Raw genomic sequence first — 15,011 nt, 5'->3', positions numbered from 1 at the left:
TGAAATGTAACGAGCCATGCTCATTTCATTCAAATTAATTTGCTTGTTTTGTTTTAGTGCTAATTTTCCTTTAAGTGTAGCTTTTTGCTTTCAAATCTGCTTAAGCTATGCCCTTCTGAAAAAAAACCAAAATACATGTTCGACAATAATGTTCATGCTGCAAGTTGTCCTTGGTATGCTGCTATTAATTTTTTTGTTAAGTGGTGAGCTTTAATGTTCTGTAAATCAATAAATTGATGTGCAATGTCGTTATTAATTTGTCATAATTAATTTTAAGATACGCTGAATCAAATGACACTATCAGACTTTCATTTATAATTCAATTTTATGTAATGCTTTGAGGCTTGAAAAGTATCCTTACTGATTGAAATTCTTTGTCACGTAGCAATTTTACTTTTCCTTTCTTTGAGTCACTGTAGAAAAATTCTTTTTTCGTTAAATCTTGTGTCCAGAATTGGAGGGTATCTCTCGTGTTTGGCTCTAAAGGGAATACACGTTTAGTATTTTCAGTCTGGAAAGATGTTATCTGATGTGAAAAACAAAGTATAACATTATTATAAAAAGAATATGGGACTTTTTCAAGGAGTACAGTGTACTCTAATGTATTAAAATGCTTGTTGGGTGAAAAACATCATTTGTAAAATCAGGTATTTCTAAGAAAATGAGTATTCGTGACTCAGATTGTTTAGATCTTAGATCTTGAAAACCAGCAGAAAAATCACTCTCGTATTACTGAGCTAACAAAAAAAAGGGGGGAATCCATCAACTGTAACATTTTATTTGTGATGTAGAGTGGTATGTTACAATTTCTTTTTAAGTGAGAAAACTACCAGTAAGATAGGACCATATCATATCAAAAGATAAAAAAAAATCAGTCAGTCTGGACATCACAGGCTATCCTCCCCTATCAGCTGCAGGATTTTCCTTACAGAACTGACATGATGTTCCCCTGTAGAACAGTTTATCTTAACAATCAAGTGTTTGTCTTCAGACCTTGATAGTGTCATTTTTATTGATCTTTATACAAAACCTAGAAGTAAATTTTGGTAATTTGGCCATGAAAAATTGTGTTATAGGTAGTGCTGTAGTATGAACTGACAGATGTGATAACCCTTACAAAACTATTTAAATGTAATTATCATATCTCTGAGATATAATATTAGCAACAAATTCAGCAGATGGATGACATTGCTTGTCTGTCTTTTAGTTAACATTCTGGCTTTAAAATTTCAGGTGTTTTCTTCTTTTGAATATTTTTTTTCAGAGTTGACATTAGTATTAATGACTAATGGACATTTGCTGTTCTGTTGTGGGTTAGATCTCCTTACTGAAGCAGAATCTGGAGATGCAGCTTTCCCAGTCACAGAGCTCTTTGCAACAGCTACAAGCCCAGTTCAGTCAGGAGCGACAAAGGCTGACTCAAGAGATCCAGGAATTGGAAGAGGAGCATCAGCAAAGGCATAAGTCACTTCAGGAAGCCCATATCCTTGCCTTTCAAAACATGGAAGAAACAAAAGAGCAAGAACAAAAGGCATGTTCATATGGATATTCCGAATTATGTAGAGAATGTTGCCATTTTAGCAATTTATGTACACAGTTGAAATAAGGGAAGAAAAGTATCTGCATAATTACTAAATTTCCTTCTCAGCTGATGTCTTATAGTAACATTTTTATCTAGTTAAATCTGATCAAGACATATTGAAAATCATCTCTAATACTGGCATTGTTTCATGTCTTGCTTTACACTCTACCAGTATATGCATATATAGAGAGAGGTATATATTTATGTAAAATTATTACCAACACACACATTTCTTTACAGTAGTTTGACATTGTTATCCATAACCTTATATTCTAGTTTTGATTTGGAATAGGTTTCTCTGTATTTTCCATTATAGTTGCCTAATTTCACATGTGTTTTCTGATATTTCCTGTCAATTGACTCCTTTTGTAATGTATTTTATGTTTTCATTATGTTAAAAACTGTATAAACTGTGTTCTGCAAGTTGCAAGATCATTTTCATGTTCAGAACAATGTCATGCCCAAGATATTTTTTTAAAACCTTAACTAAACCAGCTTTAAAATTGAAATTTTGGCAGTGCATGGTACTTCATAGGGTGTGTGTCTTTAAGGTTTTTTGAAGTTCAGATTTAGAGTGTACCTTTGCAATCAGTTTTCCCATTGTCCCCACTTAATGTACTTTGGTTCACATCATAGACTGGCCTTGGAGCGCACAAGGTGAAATGAAACTAAAAGATGTGCACCAGGAATGTTACGCTTCATACACTTAAAGAGGGAATAAACGTGGATGTCAGTGGGGAGCAAAAATCCCCAAATGTGTATTGTGTGCACACTAGACCTATCTATGGATCTGTACCTTATCATATTGCTTGCTATTGTAAATATATCCATAGATTGTTTTTTCCTCTTTTCCAGCTGTGAGCAGAACAGATTTTTTGTGCACAGGTAATCTTGATAACCATCAGCCACTGAAAAGAAAAGATAAAGTAGTAGCATAATTTAGTGAGAGGAGAAAATATGAGCAATATTAGTGCATTTTTAATAATTCCTGGAGTATGCCAATGCCTGCTTTTTGTTGCCAGTTGTTTAATGTTTTATAAATTCCTTAAGGTGGTATAGAATAAATTTTGTCAATTTTGATTTCATAGGAATTAGAAGAACGTTTACAACAGAAGCACTCGGAAGAACTTCAGGCACTGAAAGAAACACATAAACAAGCCATGGAAGGTTTCAAATTGGAGATGGAACAGGAACTTCAGACTCTACGATTTGAGCTGGAGGATGAAGGAAAAGCTATGTTAGGTATACTATTTCCAAATTTGCAAGTGGGTCCAAAAACGTTATTTCTACTCATACAAATATACATGCACGTACATGTATGTACGTGTGTGTGTATTGTAACACTGTAGTGTACTCAGAGTCATTCAATATTGACGTAGTTGTTCCTCTTAAAATCAGTATAAGCTTTAACAGGTAAGCCCAAACTGTTCACTTTTGAAAAATCTTACCCTTAAGTTTTTTTGGAAGGAGTAAGTGATCAAATTTCATGATGGAGAATGTTTCAGAAAGTAACAGGAATAGAATGACAGGACAGTTGCTTAGCTGATATAAACAGTGTGTGTTAGGTCAGCAGCAATACTTGACGGAGCTGGACTGTTATTGTTAATTTGTAAACATATGCAAAATAAACTTTTCTTTTTGTCCATGGTAACTAGCTTCCTTGCGCTCAGAGCTAAATCATCAACATGCAGCAGCAATTGACCAGCTAAGGCACAACCATCAACAAGAACTGGTAGCTGCCAAAATGGAGCTTGAAAGAAGCATAGAACTTGGCAGGCGGCAGGTAGGAGGCATTGCTGGCAATGGACTGTAAAATTGCATAATCAGTATTTGTTTTCTCTTAGCTGGAGGCAAGAACTGTTGTGAACAAACATGTAATCCTTCAAAGTTGGCCAGCAACAGAAGATAATGCACCCCTACCGATTTACCTAAACTTCCTTGCTTAGCTTTTTCTTCCTTCAACAAACTTCATTCAAAGCCTAGTAAAGGCTCCCGTATCAGGGCAGTTTCCTCTCAGAATTGTGCAGCCTGGGAGCACACTGGCTGGCTGTGGGAGGAAAGTGCCATTTCTCACAAAATTCTACTCATCCTCAGCTGCCAGCAGGACTTAAAAAGGAAAAAGCTGTTTCTCTCCGAAGCCTAAGTGATATGGCTAAGAAGTGGTTGCTTAAAACCAAATGATTGCTTCAACCTTAAGAGGTAGCTTAGTATCTTTTTTTTCTTTTTTCAGGAGCCAAATTGGAAAAGATAAATTAGCATCTAAAGAAAGCAGAGAAGATGATGTAACAGCTTGCAACTGTTTCTTAAAAAAACCCACACCCAACCCCCCAAAAAACAAAACAAACCCCCAAATCCCAAAGCCAGTATGGACTACCTTTGCTTTCAGCAGCAAACAGATTCATTCACTTTTATCTTTCATTTTTCACTTTATACATAATCAGTTTTTCCAGTCGTAACTAAAAATTCAAAGCTTGATCTCTATTGAAAGGAAGCCAGACTCCTGGAAATAAGAGGACCAGAAAATTACTTCTCTATTTGCCTATACAATAGGCTTTTCAGGGTTGATTTACTGATAGTCCAGCACCAAGGAGGTGGAGTGGTTTTAGAAATATATTAAGGGAGGAAACAGGTTTAGTTGGATATAGCCTTTCCACAAAAACAGAGACAGTCAAAAATAGAGCCCTTCTTTTTCTCTTCCTTGCTGGTTTAAAAGTGTGAGCACTAGAGGCAAAAATGTGGTGCTGTCAGCAGTGAATGAAAACACGCAGGATTTAGGAAGATATAGTTTCGGTTGTGTGTTGTTTAAGCCTGGAGCGAGACACCTAAAGGAGATGTCAGAAAAAGAAGTTTGAATTATGAGAGCAAGTGTTTGATCCAACCAAATGCCACGTACTTTTGGTCTCAGTACCATGACCTGCTAAGCACAAGCTTTAGCTGTACTGAGGGCAAAGCAATTGTCGTGGTTTAAACCCAGCCAGCAACTAAGCACCACGCAGCTGCTCACTCACTTCCCCCCCCACCCAGTGGGATGGGGGAGAAAATCAGGAAAAGAAGTAAAACTCGTGGGTTGAGATAAGAACAGTCTAATAACTAAAGTAAAATAAAATATAATAAGAACAACAATAATAAAGTATAATAATAGTAGTAATGAAAATGAATATAACAAAAAAAAAGAGAAAAATAAAACCCAAGAAAAGACAAGTGATGCACAATTCAATTGCTCACCACCCGCAGACCGATGCCCGAGCAGCGATCCGCCCCTCCCGGCCAACTCCCCCCAGTTTATATACAGAGCATGACGTTCTATGGTATGGAATATCCCTTTGGCTAGTTCAGGTCAGTGATCCTGGCCATGCTCCCTCCCAGCTCCTTGTGCACCTGCTTGCTGGCAGAGCATGGGAAACTGAAAAATCCTTGACTTAGGATAAGCGCTACTTAGCAACAACTAAAACATCAGTGTGTTATCAGTGTTGTTCTCACACTAAATCCAAAACACAGCACTGTAGCAGCTACTAGGAAGCAAATTAACTCTATCCCAGCTGAAACCAGGACACTCTGAAAAAGGTTGATTTTATTACAGAATTTTTCAAAACTGAGGAGAATCATTATCAAAACCATTGGGATGGGTTCTAGATGTTAACTTAATTGGAATTTCTTGTGCAAAAAGAATGACTTTTATTGATTTATTGGACACAATATAAATATTATATAAACTATTTAGCACATATTCTGCTGTGAGATATTTATGACCCTTACATATACTTAAGTGTGCTGGTTTTGGCTGGGATAGCCCATACTAGTTACTATGAAGAAAATTAACTCTATCCCAGCCAAAACTAGCACAGTAAGATAGGAGACTTCTGAATCATAGTGTTCGTTGGTGCAGGGCATACATCTTGAACTATTTTGTCCCATTGTATGGGGCTGTAAAGGCAAAAACAGTTTCTCTATATTGTATGTTGGAACAGGTAGAAAATGCTAAATGCCCAGCCCCCTGGTTCTTAGCGGTGTCTGGTTTTTTGTTGTGTGTGTGGGCAAAAGGAAAATGTGATGAGCTATGTAAACTTTAACAGGCAATAACAATGATAGGTTTTAAATTTTCTCACAAATGGAAATTGTTTGTTAAAATAACTTTGATTTCTTCTTTATTTGTATTTGTACACAAAAAATGCTCAGTTTTAATTACAATTTGTGTCAGCATCAAAAAATGAAAAAATTGTCTATTGAATGGAAAATTCTGCTCAGCTGTTATCTTCCAGAAGCAAGTATTGTGCTTCTGCGAGACAAGTCTGTCTAAAATATTTTTTGCTGCTTCTACTTATATCATAGGAGAAAGAATTTTTATGCCGAATATCCGATCTACAAGATGAACTGAGACACCGAGACCATCATATAGCTGAACTGGACAAAGAGATTCTGCATCTACATGAAAATATAAGTGCATTGACCAAGGAATTAGAGTTTAAAGGGAAAGAAGTTCTTAGAATACGCAGTGAATCCAACCAACAGATCAGGTATGAATTTTTCCACTCTAAACTCAAAAGTGTGTTGTTTCACTTATTGTTTTACTTAAGAAATTCGCAGCTTTTAATTTATCCTCTTAATCAAGTGATGTTATATATCATTTAGTGTTCATTAGAAGAAGCTATGCCCATTACTAGTAAAGTTAGTGAATATTGCATACAGTTAAGCTGCATCTCAGTGATACATTTTGCCATATTTAAGTAACAGGCCGCTCAAGTATTGGTTTTTGGTGTTGTTTTTTTTTTTAAGTTCATTATGTTTGTTTATTTAAAAAAGCATTAAAGGAGATGCATTTTCCATGAAATAAGCTAGAAGATTGGAGAACAGTAAGTAGTGGGTTTTGATGAATCAGTAATTCCTTCTGTGTTGTCTGATATTGTGTAAAAGCCATTAGAAGCATGGCAGAAAATCATGATGAAGAAACGAGTCTGATTTTAGAATAACTCTTTTTTTAACAAAAAATAAATTAAACAGGATGCATGAGCAAGATTTAAGCAAGAAACATGAGAAAGAGCTGGATGTCTTGACAGCAGATCACATCAGAGAGAAACAAAGCATGCTGGCAGATTTTAATAAGACCCAAGAGCTGCTCAAGGAAATAAATTCAGCTTTACAGATTTCGTAAGTTTTGTTGCGTTAAAAAAATTTCTGTGTAGCTGCGTTTGAGTGAATAGTTTATTCTGGTGTCCATAAGTTGCCAAAGATATTGCAGAGATACAGATGTGCAAAAGCCTCAATCAAGTGTGGGGCCTACTCTTGCATTCTTTAAGTAACTCAATTCTATAAGCTTTAGGGGAATTTAGTGAGATAAATTCTTAGGGATTTGAGACTGGAACATTTCAAGTAGGAAAGACATTAAATCTGTGCAGTTCTTAGAAAACTGGAGAAAACATTATTTCAGATGTTTTTTCTCAAACTTTAATACATCTTTTTTGAGAACACAAGAGTTCCTTTAGCAAGTTTATAAACAGTACAGCATTTGCTATTAAGAAGTCTGATTATAGCACGAGTGATGCAAACATTTTCAGGTTTGCTAACATAAGGAAAATTAGTGTCCAAAATGGATTATATGAGCATAACGATAACAGAATACTTAGAGCATCTCTGAGTCAAAATGCCATCTGGGGTTAGACCACCTCTGGGCAGAAGTGGCATAGTAGTGAGTCATCCAGCCAGTGTTTTCCTTCTTCTGCATCCTTCATTCTTTATCTCTGTCTGTGATGTAGCCCATTTGGTCAGGGTTTCTGGCTGAGATTTCATAGCGTATTGAGGGCTTCCTGACACAGAGTTGTCACTGACGGATTTGTATTTGCAGTACAAAAGATTTATGGCAGAGAAAATAATTGGTTCTAAGTATATGATAGAAAACTTCTTAAAGTAAATGCCAATTAAAAAAGGACAATAAAGCCTAAATACATATAATTCTTTCTTGATAATGACCGCTCAGAAATTGTCTTCAAATAAGATGGGTATAAATTCTAGTTCTTACTCATTTGTAATTAACTGTCCACATGCACACTCTTGTGCCCTCATAAATGTGGTAACTTCCCATTCAGGAAATTAGGTGTAAACTACCTCCCTCCTGTTTCCTGCATTTATGTTGTATGAGAAACATGCCTATGAGCAGCCACCAGAACTAGGTTTTGGAATCATTTACCCTAAATTTTTCTCCCATGAAGTTGTTTGTTTTTCAATGTCTGGAAATTTTCTGAATGTAGTTGGTTCCCTACTCCTGGTTCTTGCTCAACTTAGAGTGTTATCTCTCTCTACTTACACTGAAGCAAAGAGCTGACAACAGAGGAAACTCTGTTAAAAAAAAAACAAACAACCAAAAGAAGAGTTTTATGTAGCTGTTTCGTAAGTCATTGTTTCCGGGTTTGCCTCACCTGAAGCATGGCCTTGTGAACATTTATGAAATGGAGAATCTATCTTACAGTAACTGAGTGTGGGTATCACTAATTAGGCTCTGCAACTAGAGTCTTTAAACTACATGTTACGTCTTTGAAACAGAAAAAAACCCAGCTCTCTGAAATATCTGAAAATAAAATGACAGCTGTGCATAACTATGTACTATACTCTGGGGATCTGTATACAATAGCTTAACCCAGCATAAAATGTATACACAAGAACAAAGCCAGCTGAGCATGTATCTGTCTGCTGAGTCAAATACCTTCTCTGCAAATACAACCAGTCATGTTCACATTCATAATGTTTTATGTAAATATATTACATGATCTCCTCAGATTAGGTACTGGTTATTTTAAGGTTATAATTTAATATGAACTGTTTTTTCAGAAGCAACTCAAAGTAAAAATCACATATCTGCTTCTGAAGGGAAATATTTATCTAAAGTGAGAAATTATGTCTACTTCCAGGTGTCTCATGGAATTAAGTTTGAGCTGACCTAGACACCTTAAATTCATAGGTTTTTCTCAGGGTTTGTTTGGGATTTTTTTTAATGTCTTTTTTCATTAAGTTTGTTAAATTTCCTGAATCTGTTCTGAAACTTGGTTCAGTAATATACATGAGGGCTGAATATGAGACACAAGTGTTTTAGTAGTTTCCTTTGCAACAATGTTTAGCATCATGAGCCCTATATTTATGTTTGAAAGACACAGTCATTTGAAATTGTTGTGTCTTCAAAACTTGTTCTTTAAGGCGAATCAAGGATATTTATGCAGTTACGTGCACAATTCCTCTCTCACTTGGCTTATTTCACTTCTCTCCTTTAATGCTTTCCCACCAGGCATTTCAAATTTCCTCCTATTTTTTTCAAATGTTTATCGATTGTTACATTTCTCTTAAGCCCCGTATCCTAATATGCAAGTGTTACTGCTTTTCTTTTGCAGATCATTCCTTTATCTCTAACCGTACTAAGTTACTTTTGTGGAGAGGAATTAGTTACCTATTAGTCTTCACTGTTTTTGGATATCTTTGTTCTAGTATGTTCTGCATGAACTGAGGAAGACGGTGCCAGCTGTGTCTGTCTGTCCAGTTTCTCCAGTATCACAAGCATGCATCTTTATTCAGAGTAGCCATCTATAAAAAGAAAAATTACACTGCTTTGTTTCCTCATCAAGAAAAAGTGAATTGCCAGCTTTTAAAATTTACATTAATATTAAATATAATGCAGTGTAGTCCCTATATTTTACATAAGAATCAATCTTAGCTATGTCTTCTGTAATTCTCCGATGTTATGGTTTTGAATGCCTTATTTTCAGTCTGACTTCCAAGAGGCCTTTTTCAAACACCTAGTACTGCATGCATGAGAAGGATGTTAAGTTTTAGAATTTTGTCCAGATTATTAGTTACTGAAGCAAAGGTTATGGTTATTGTTGATTTTTTTTTTTTAAACTAGCTAAAGCTGAATGATAACATAAAAATTAATTTACTTCAAGGTGTTAAGAAAGTCATCTTCTGTTTTTACTCCCTGAACTCTCTTTTGTACTAATCAAAGATATGACTATTCACTCATCATTTAACACTGGATCAGGCTAAAGGAGGTATTCTTCTTTCCTATAAAGTTTAGAAGAAATGGAAGAAAAATATAAAAACAGAGAATCAAGACCAGAAGACTTGCAGCTTATCTCAGAACTGAAAGACCTAATTGCAGAGCGGGACCAACTCATAAAGAAATTGATTGTAAGACTTTCATGCTCTCTCGGTTCAATATCTTGACAGATACAAAAGTTAATCTAATTCAAAGTGTTTGAAAGGTATTTAAAGAACCAATCTGCTAGCATGTTATTCATATTCTTTGACGCATTATTCGTGTGGTTCCAATGACTCCTAATAGTAAAACTAATTAGATAGAGAGAATTTTGCACAATCAAGCGTAATACATTATTACAAAAAATATTTCAGTATGACTTTGATCAGATGTCTCCTATCTCCAATCCTGGAATAAGCCAGCCATGTAAGCCATATAAGAAATAGTCTCTTCTATGAGGTTTCTAAGACCAATTTCCTTATCCACTGAGCTTCCCAAATTCAGAGCACAACACCCTGACTCAGATTAGTCTGAATAGATCCTGATTCAGAAGCAAGGAGGAATGAGGAAATTCAAATTAATTAGAGATCAGAAGTTGACTATACTGAGTCTTTCCGAGTGCATAATCCATTAGGCTATGCTCATTCTCAGGAGCATAGAACTGCAACAGAACTGCATAAATAGAAATTATTTAGGTTATTACATATAATAATATATAAAACATTAAATATTAAATGCAATTTTTAGAATTACCTGTTTCTTTAAAAATGTAAACATAAATTTATTTGAAATAATTTTATAGGCAGATTTGGCCACTAACTGATTGAAAATGCATAAAAAGAAGTTTCTATTTGTTCTTCTTTTTAGGAGGACAAAAAGTTCTATCAACTGGAGCTAGTTAACAGGGAGACTAACTACAACAAAATGTTTAATGCAAGCCCTAATGTTGGTGTTATTAATCCATTGGTGAAGGTATGTTCCATGGACTTCATTGCTAAAGTGAAGAAAAAGAAATCTAAACTTAGGATATAGTAAAAAGAAGAAATACATGCGTATGTGTGTGTGCCTGCATGTATACATATATCACTCTTAAAAGACATGTTCAAAACAAGGAACATAGTTTTCCATTTGTCTCTACTTATTTTTGTGTAGGTTTGTTTCTTTTGCGTTGTTGAGAGATCCACTGATACTGTTGCCCTAGTTTGCTAGACATTTATGACATAAAACACAGTTCCTTCTCACAAACCTGCAAAACCAAAATAGAAAAGTGACAGAAAGGCAACACAGGGCAGGACTGTAGCATATAATAGAGAACAGTGACACCCATAACCAGTTTTAGTTTCGTAAGTTTTCGTGGTTATTTTGGAAAGTGCAAGGGCAATTTCATTTTTCAGGTGGTGCTCAGCATGGAAGACTGTTAGAAGGATAGAGGGAGAGGGGATACTAAAGGAAGGGAATAAGGGTAAAATGGGGAAGGGGAAGAGCATGAGAAGGGCATGGAATGAGTCTGAATGGAGAAAGACAGAGTAATCCTGGAGAACTGGAGTGACGGGTGGGGCACCAGGAGATAGAAGTCAGTCTCTAGCCTTCTCAGTTATTGTTACCACCTATACAAGTGAAAGCACTTTGGCAGCAACCTTTCCCAGTTCATCCTGCTCAATAGCAGCCAGTGAAGGCTACTGTACAAGCAGGCACAGTAGCCTCCCTGTCACTTCAAAAGCCCAGCAGCATTCCTTCACGAGGAACATGAATAGACTGCAGTAGGGTACCTTAATTCTATTTCTTTTCACAACCTCAGGAGTAAGAATGAGTCCTCTGACATTTCCTTCCTCCTTGTGGTAACCCTTAGGTTATTTCACCTGCATGGAAAGGGAAGAGATTTGTCCCAGCTGTAGAGGCAGAAGAACTGGGGAAGGTTCTGAAGCAGAGGGTAACCCAAGGGGCACAACGTGAGCAGCTCAGATGCCCGAGAGCTTCAGTGATCAAGGTTCAGGCTCCATTACGTAAAAGGAGGTCTGGCTCCATTATTTGAGATCGGGCTGTGTTATTTAGCTAAGACTTTTAGTTTCAGATCAGTGTATTTCCTGGTTCTGCGCAGACTCTGCTGCAAATTAATATTCTTCTACGTTTTTCAGGAGCCCAGCAGTTCTCATAAGCTTATCTGGGGATGCCTAGCTTTTATGCAGAACTGCATAAAAGAACTTAGTTTGCGCCCAGTAGAGACAATGCCAGGACTGCCAGATACAATGTGAATGCTTTGGTTTTGTGCGATAAAGTTTGTTGGAAAATTTTGGAAGTTTGTCTGAATGACTCATTTATAAAGATGTGAAATGTAACCATCAAGTATATAAGTTTGTGTTTTGTGTGAAATCTGAACTTTTTGGGAAAAGTACTTCAGCATCAGATTTCCATAGTGATAATTCATATATTTTTATAATATGCTTCTATCACTTAAAACTGTTTAGACTTTAAAACCATCTTGTATGGCAGAACATTTTGATCTCTCATTTCATGAGTTGTGGACTATGTTACTTTATTTTGTCAAAGCACATACTGTGTGATGGGAGAATGAATTACAAAGAAACTGAAAATCTCATTCTCTTTTCTTTTTTGTAACAAAAGGACAGAATTTATGAGTTACTACAGGCTTTGCATATTAATGCAAAATTACAGCCATTGCAGTATGTATTTCAGCTTCTCTAATTTATGCAATGGATCTGTTTAGTATTACACTGTTACATCTGAAGTTTCTTAATACTTTGCATGAATTTCATGGAAACAATACACACAATTTTGTCTCTCCAGATTTGACTGCTTCAGAAGCATAGATTGTTTTATAGAGAATAAGATAGAAACTGTAGTATTTTTCTAAGCACTTATGTGGATAATATGCGTCTTCCAGAAATGAGCCACCTATGAAGCACACAGATTTAACTACAGTGTGTTTAACACACTGTTTTAATTAGTGTATGTTACCTTGCAGATGTATTTTACATACAGTTGGTTACTTTTACCAAATTCTTTTTTCCACCATAATGTTATTCCTTGCTTCTTCAGCTACTACAGAAAAAGTAAAGTGTATGGGACAATCTTAGTTTAATCCTTTGCAGCTAATGATCTTTCACTGTGATGCTTAAAAATGACTTTTTTCTGTTACAGCTTTCTGTTAAATTGTTGGGGTTTTTTAATTGTGTTTTGACAAACACACTCACCAGTGTGTCTACAATTAGTAGCATTTGCATCTGCCAACCTTGGAGAGGTCAGGCTCTGAAATCAAAGCTAGCAGAAAGCTAAAGAGAAGAAAGTACGAACAAACAATAGGACTCTGTCTCTGTTTGAACTCGTGCCCACCCTCGAATAGAGCAGCTCTTCTGTTTGAAGTGGAATTCTGCTGTAAACTATTATATAGAAACAACATTAGATTCCACTTGTCTTTCACTTTATTTAGGACAAATTTGTGTAGTTCATAATCCCCTTTCTCCTAGCTGCTTTGTTAGGGTTGCATATATGTAATTGAATGAAAGTATTTATTATATATTCAAATAATACATAATTCATGAGAATAAATGAATCTATTCATTCAAAAATCCTATTTTTGGAAATAAGGCTTTTTTAATATTAATATTTTATTGTGGACATGGAATATTTGATAGAAGTCAGAAAATACACATGGCATCCTGTCACACAGCTATTTTTAAAAAGCTATAGAATTATTTGAAGCATCCTGCTACATTAAAATATCTATAAAAGTAGAGATGATAAATACTGATTCCTTTGAGTGATGTGTTATGGAGAGTAAAATAGTAGTATAAAAATAAAATTCTTCAGTATTTCGAGTCCCTTGAAATAGTATCAGTAAGAGTATAAAGAAAAGAAAAATGTTCAGTTGTGCCATCTGGTGTCTAGAAGTAGTAGCTGTATTAGTGTTACAAACCTGGCCTTTTCCTTGTGCAAGAAACTGAACTATGCAATAATCCTTTTATCTTCAGCAGTATTGCTATAATGCTTGCTAACTATGAGGGCATAATTGCTTTAAAAGAAATGTAGCTCCTTTTCTAGGTTCCATGTTCCAGTTACCAAAATGTGCCTCAGTGATGGGGTGAAACCTGTTGGAGAGATTCACTTTTTTTGTCATTGAAATGTGCTGTAATTACGTTTGACAGCAGAGCTGTTTCACTGATATCAAGAAAAGATTTAAGTAAACATGAAAGGTTTAACAGACTGAAGGACAATTTTGTGGAAAACTTCCTATCTCCAATGTCTTAAAACAGAGCAAAATGTTGTATTGGAAGATCCCATATAATATACTCATTGATTATGACACTAAATCTTAATAACTTAATCATCTTGATCAGAAATTTTATTTTTCTGTGAAAATTTGTGGTGTTCCGGTCTGGTCAAGCAAATAGTAAAACTACAACTGGAAAAAAAGCCCAATCTGTCCCAATTGCTCTCCTTCAAAAAAGCCCCAAACCAGCCATCTGTAAAACTTTTCAATTTGCAAATTTCCTCATCTGTCCTGGTGAAAGAAGCCTTCCTTACATTTGTTATTTTTAATGCAGCAAAAGAAGAAGAACGATAAATCAACAAACAGGTTTGTGAGTGTCCCCAATCTAAGTGCTCTGGAATCTAGCGGAGTGGTGGGCAATGGACATCCTAACCGCCTGGACCCCATTCCTAACTCACCCATCCACGATATTGAGTTCAACAGCAGCAAACCACTACCACAGCCAATGCCACCCAAAGAGCCCAAGACGTTTTTGAGGTGAGCACTGCCTCACCAATCTTTTTTCTTTCTCTTTTTTTTTTTTTTTTTGCTTAACTCAGGAAAATTTTGCATTCCTATTGAGCTGAATCCCACTTGTTTTATGAACCTTTCAGAGGTACAAGTACTCTTATGGCATTTTTAATTTTTACATTATATTTGTAACCTCTTTATAGTATTCCTTTTTATTGTAGACCTTGTTGAAATGTGAAGTATTCTCTCACTTTTTCATAAGTCTTGAACTTTGAAAACCTCTTTAGATACTTTAAGAGAACTCATGTGCTTCCAATTGTTTATGAACAATTGTTTTAAATGTTTGTGTTATTTACTGATTGTCATTTAGGAATTGATACTAGCACAGAATTTCTTAGTATTATGTGATAATGGTTTTTAAGTAAGAAAACTATTTTCTGTGCTACATGAATGTTTTGTGTTTCCCCTTTCCTCACCTGTATCAGATTGTTTCATAGGAGTAACCTTACTACAGCAACAGGAAATGCGCATGCTTGGATGCTTAATGCTGAGCTGCCAGTAATCGAAACCAGCATTAAAGTCTCAAGTAATTATCTCACAAAATAATATAGTGAATTGAAGAACTTAAAAATGGCATTTTAGAGGCAGGATTTTAATCTTCCGGCTTTACGTGCCTA

At 35.6% G+C, this 15,011-nt stretch overlaps 1 protein-coding gene across 13 annotated transcripts in view; it reads left to right on the top strand.

Annotated features, from left to right (window-relative positions):
- The window catches only part of FAM184A (family with sequence similarity 184 member A), a 72,835-nt gene that overhangs the window by 54,982 nt on the left and 2,842 nt on the right, over positions 1–15,011 (top strand). For 4 of the 13 annotated variants that reach the window (XM_069805126.1, XM_069805127.1, XM_069805128.1 and 1 more), the window contains 8 exons: positions 1,319–1,531; positions 2,671–2,824; positions 3,238–3,365; positions 5,912–6,096; positions 6,581–6,727; positions 9,631–9,748; positions 10,464–10,568; positions 14,159–14,361. In XM_069805126.1, coding sequence (XP_069661227.1) covers positions 1,319–1,531; positions 2,671–2,824; positions 3,238–3,365; positions 5,912–6,096; positions 6,581–6,727; positions 9,631–9,748; positions 10,464–10,568; positions 14,159–14,361 — 1,253 coding nt within the window. Of the gene's footprint in view, positions 1–1,318; positions 1,532–2,670; positions 2,825–3,237; positions 3,366–5,911; positions 6,097–6,580; positions 6,728–9,630; positions 9,749–10,463; positions 10,569–14,158; positions 14,362–15,011 lie in introns of those variants that run through there. The other 9 variants (XM_069805131.1, XM_069805132.1, XR_011328494.1 and 6 more) reach the window with 8 other exon arrangements.

The sequence above is a fragment of the Haliaeetus albicilla genome, chromosome 17 (genome assembly GCF_947461875.1).
Source record: "Haliaeetus albicilla chromosome 17, bHalAlb1.1, whole genome shotgun sequence".
Taxonomy (NCBI): Eukaryota; Metazoa; Chordata; class Aves; order Accipitriformes; family Accipitridae; genus Haliaeetus; species Haliaeetus albicilla.
Note: the sequence above shows the minus strand (reverse complement) of the source record. Positions and strands in the feature narration are given on the sequence as shown.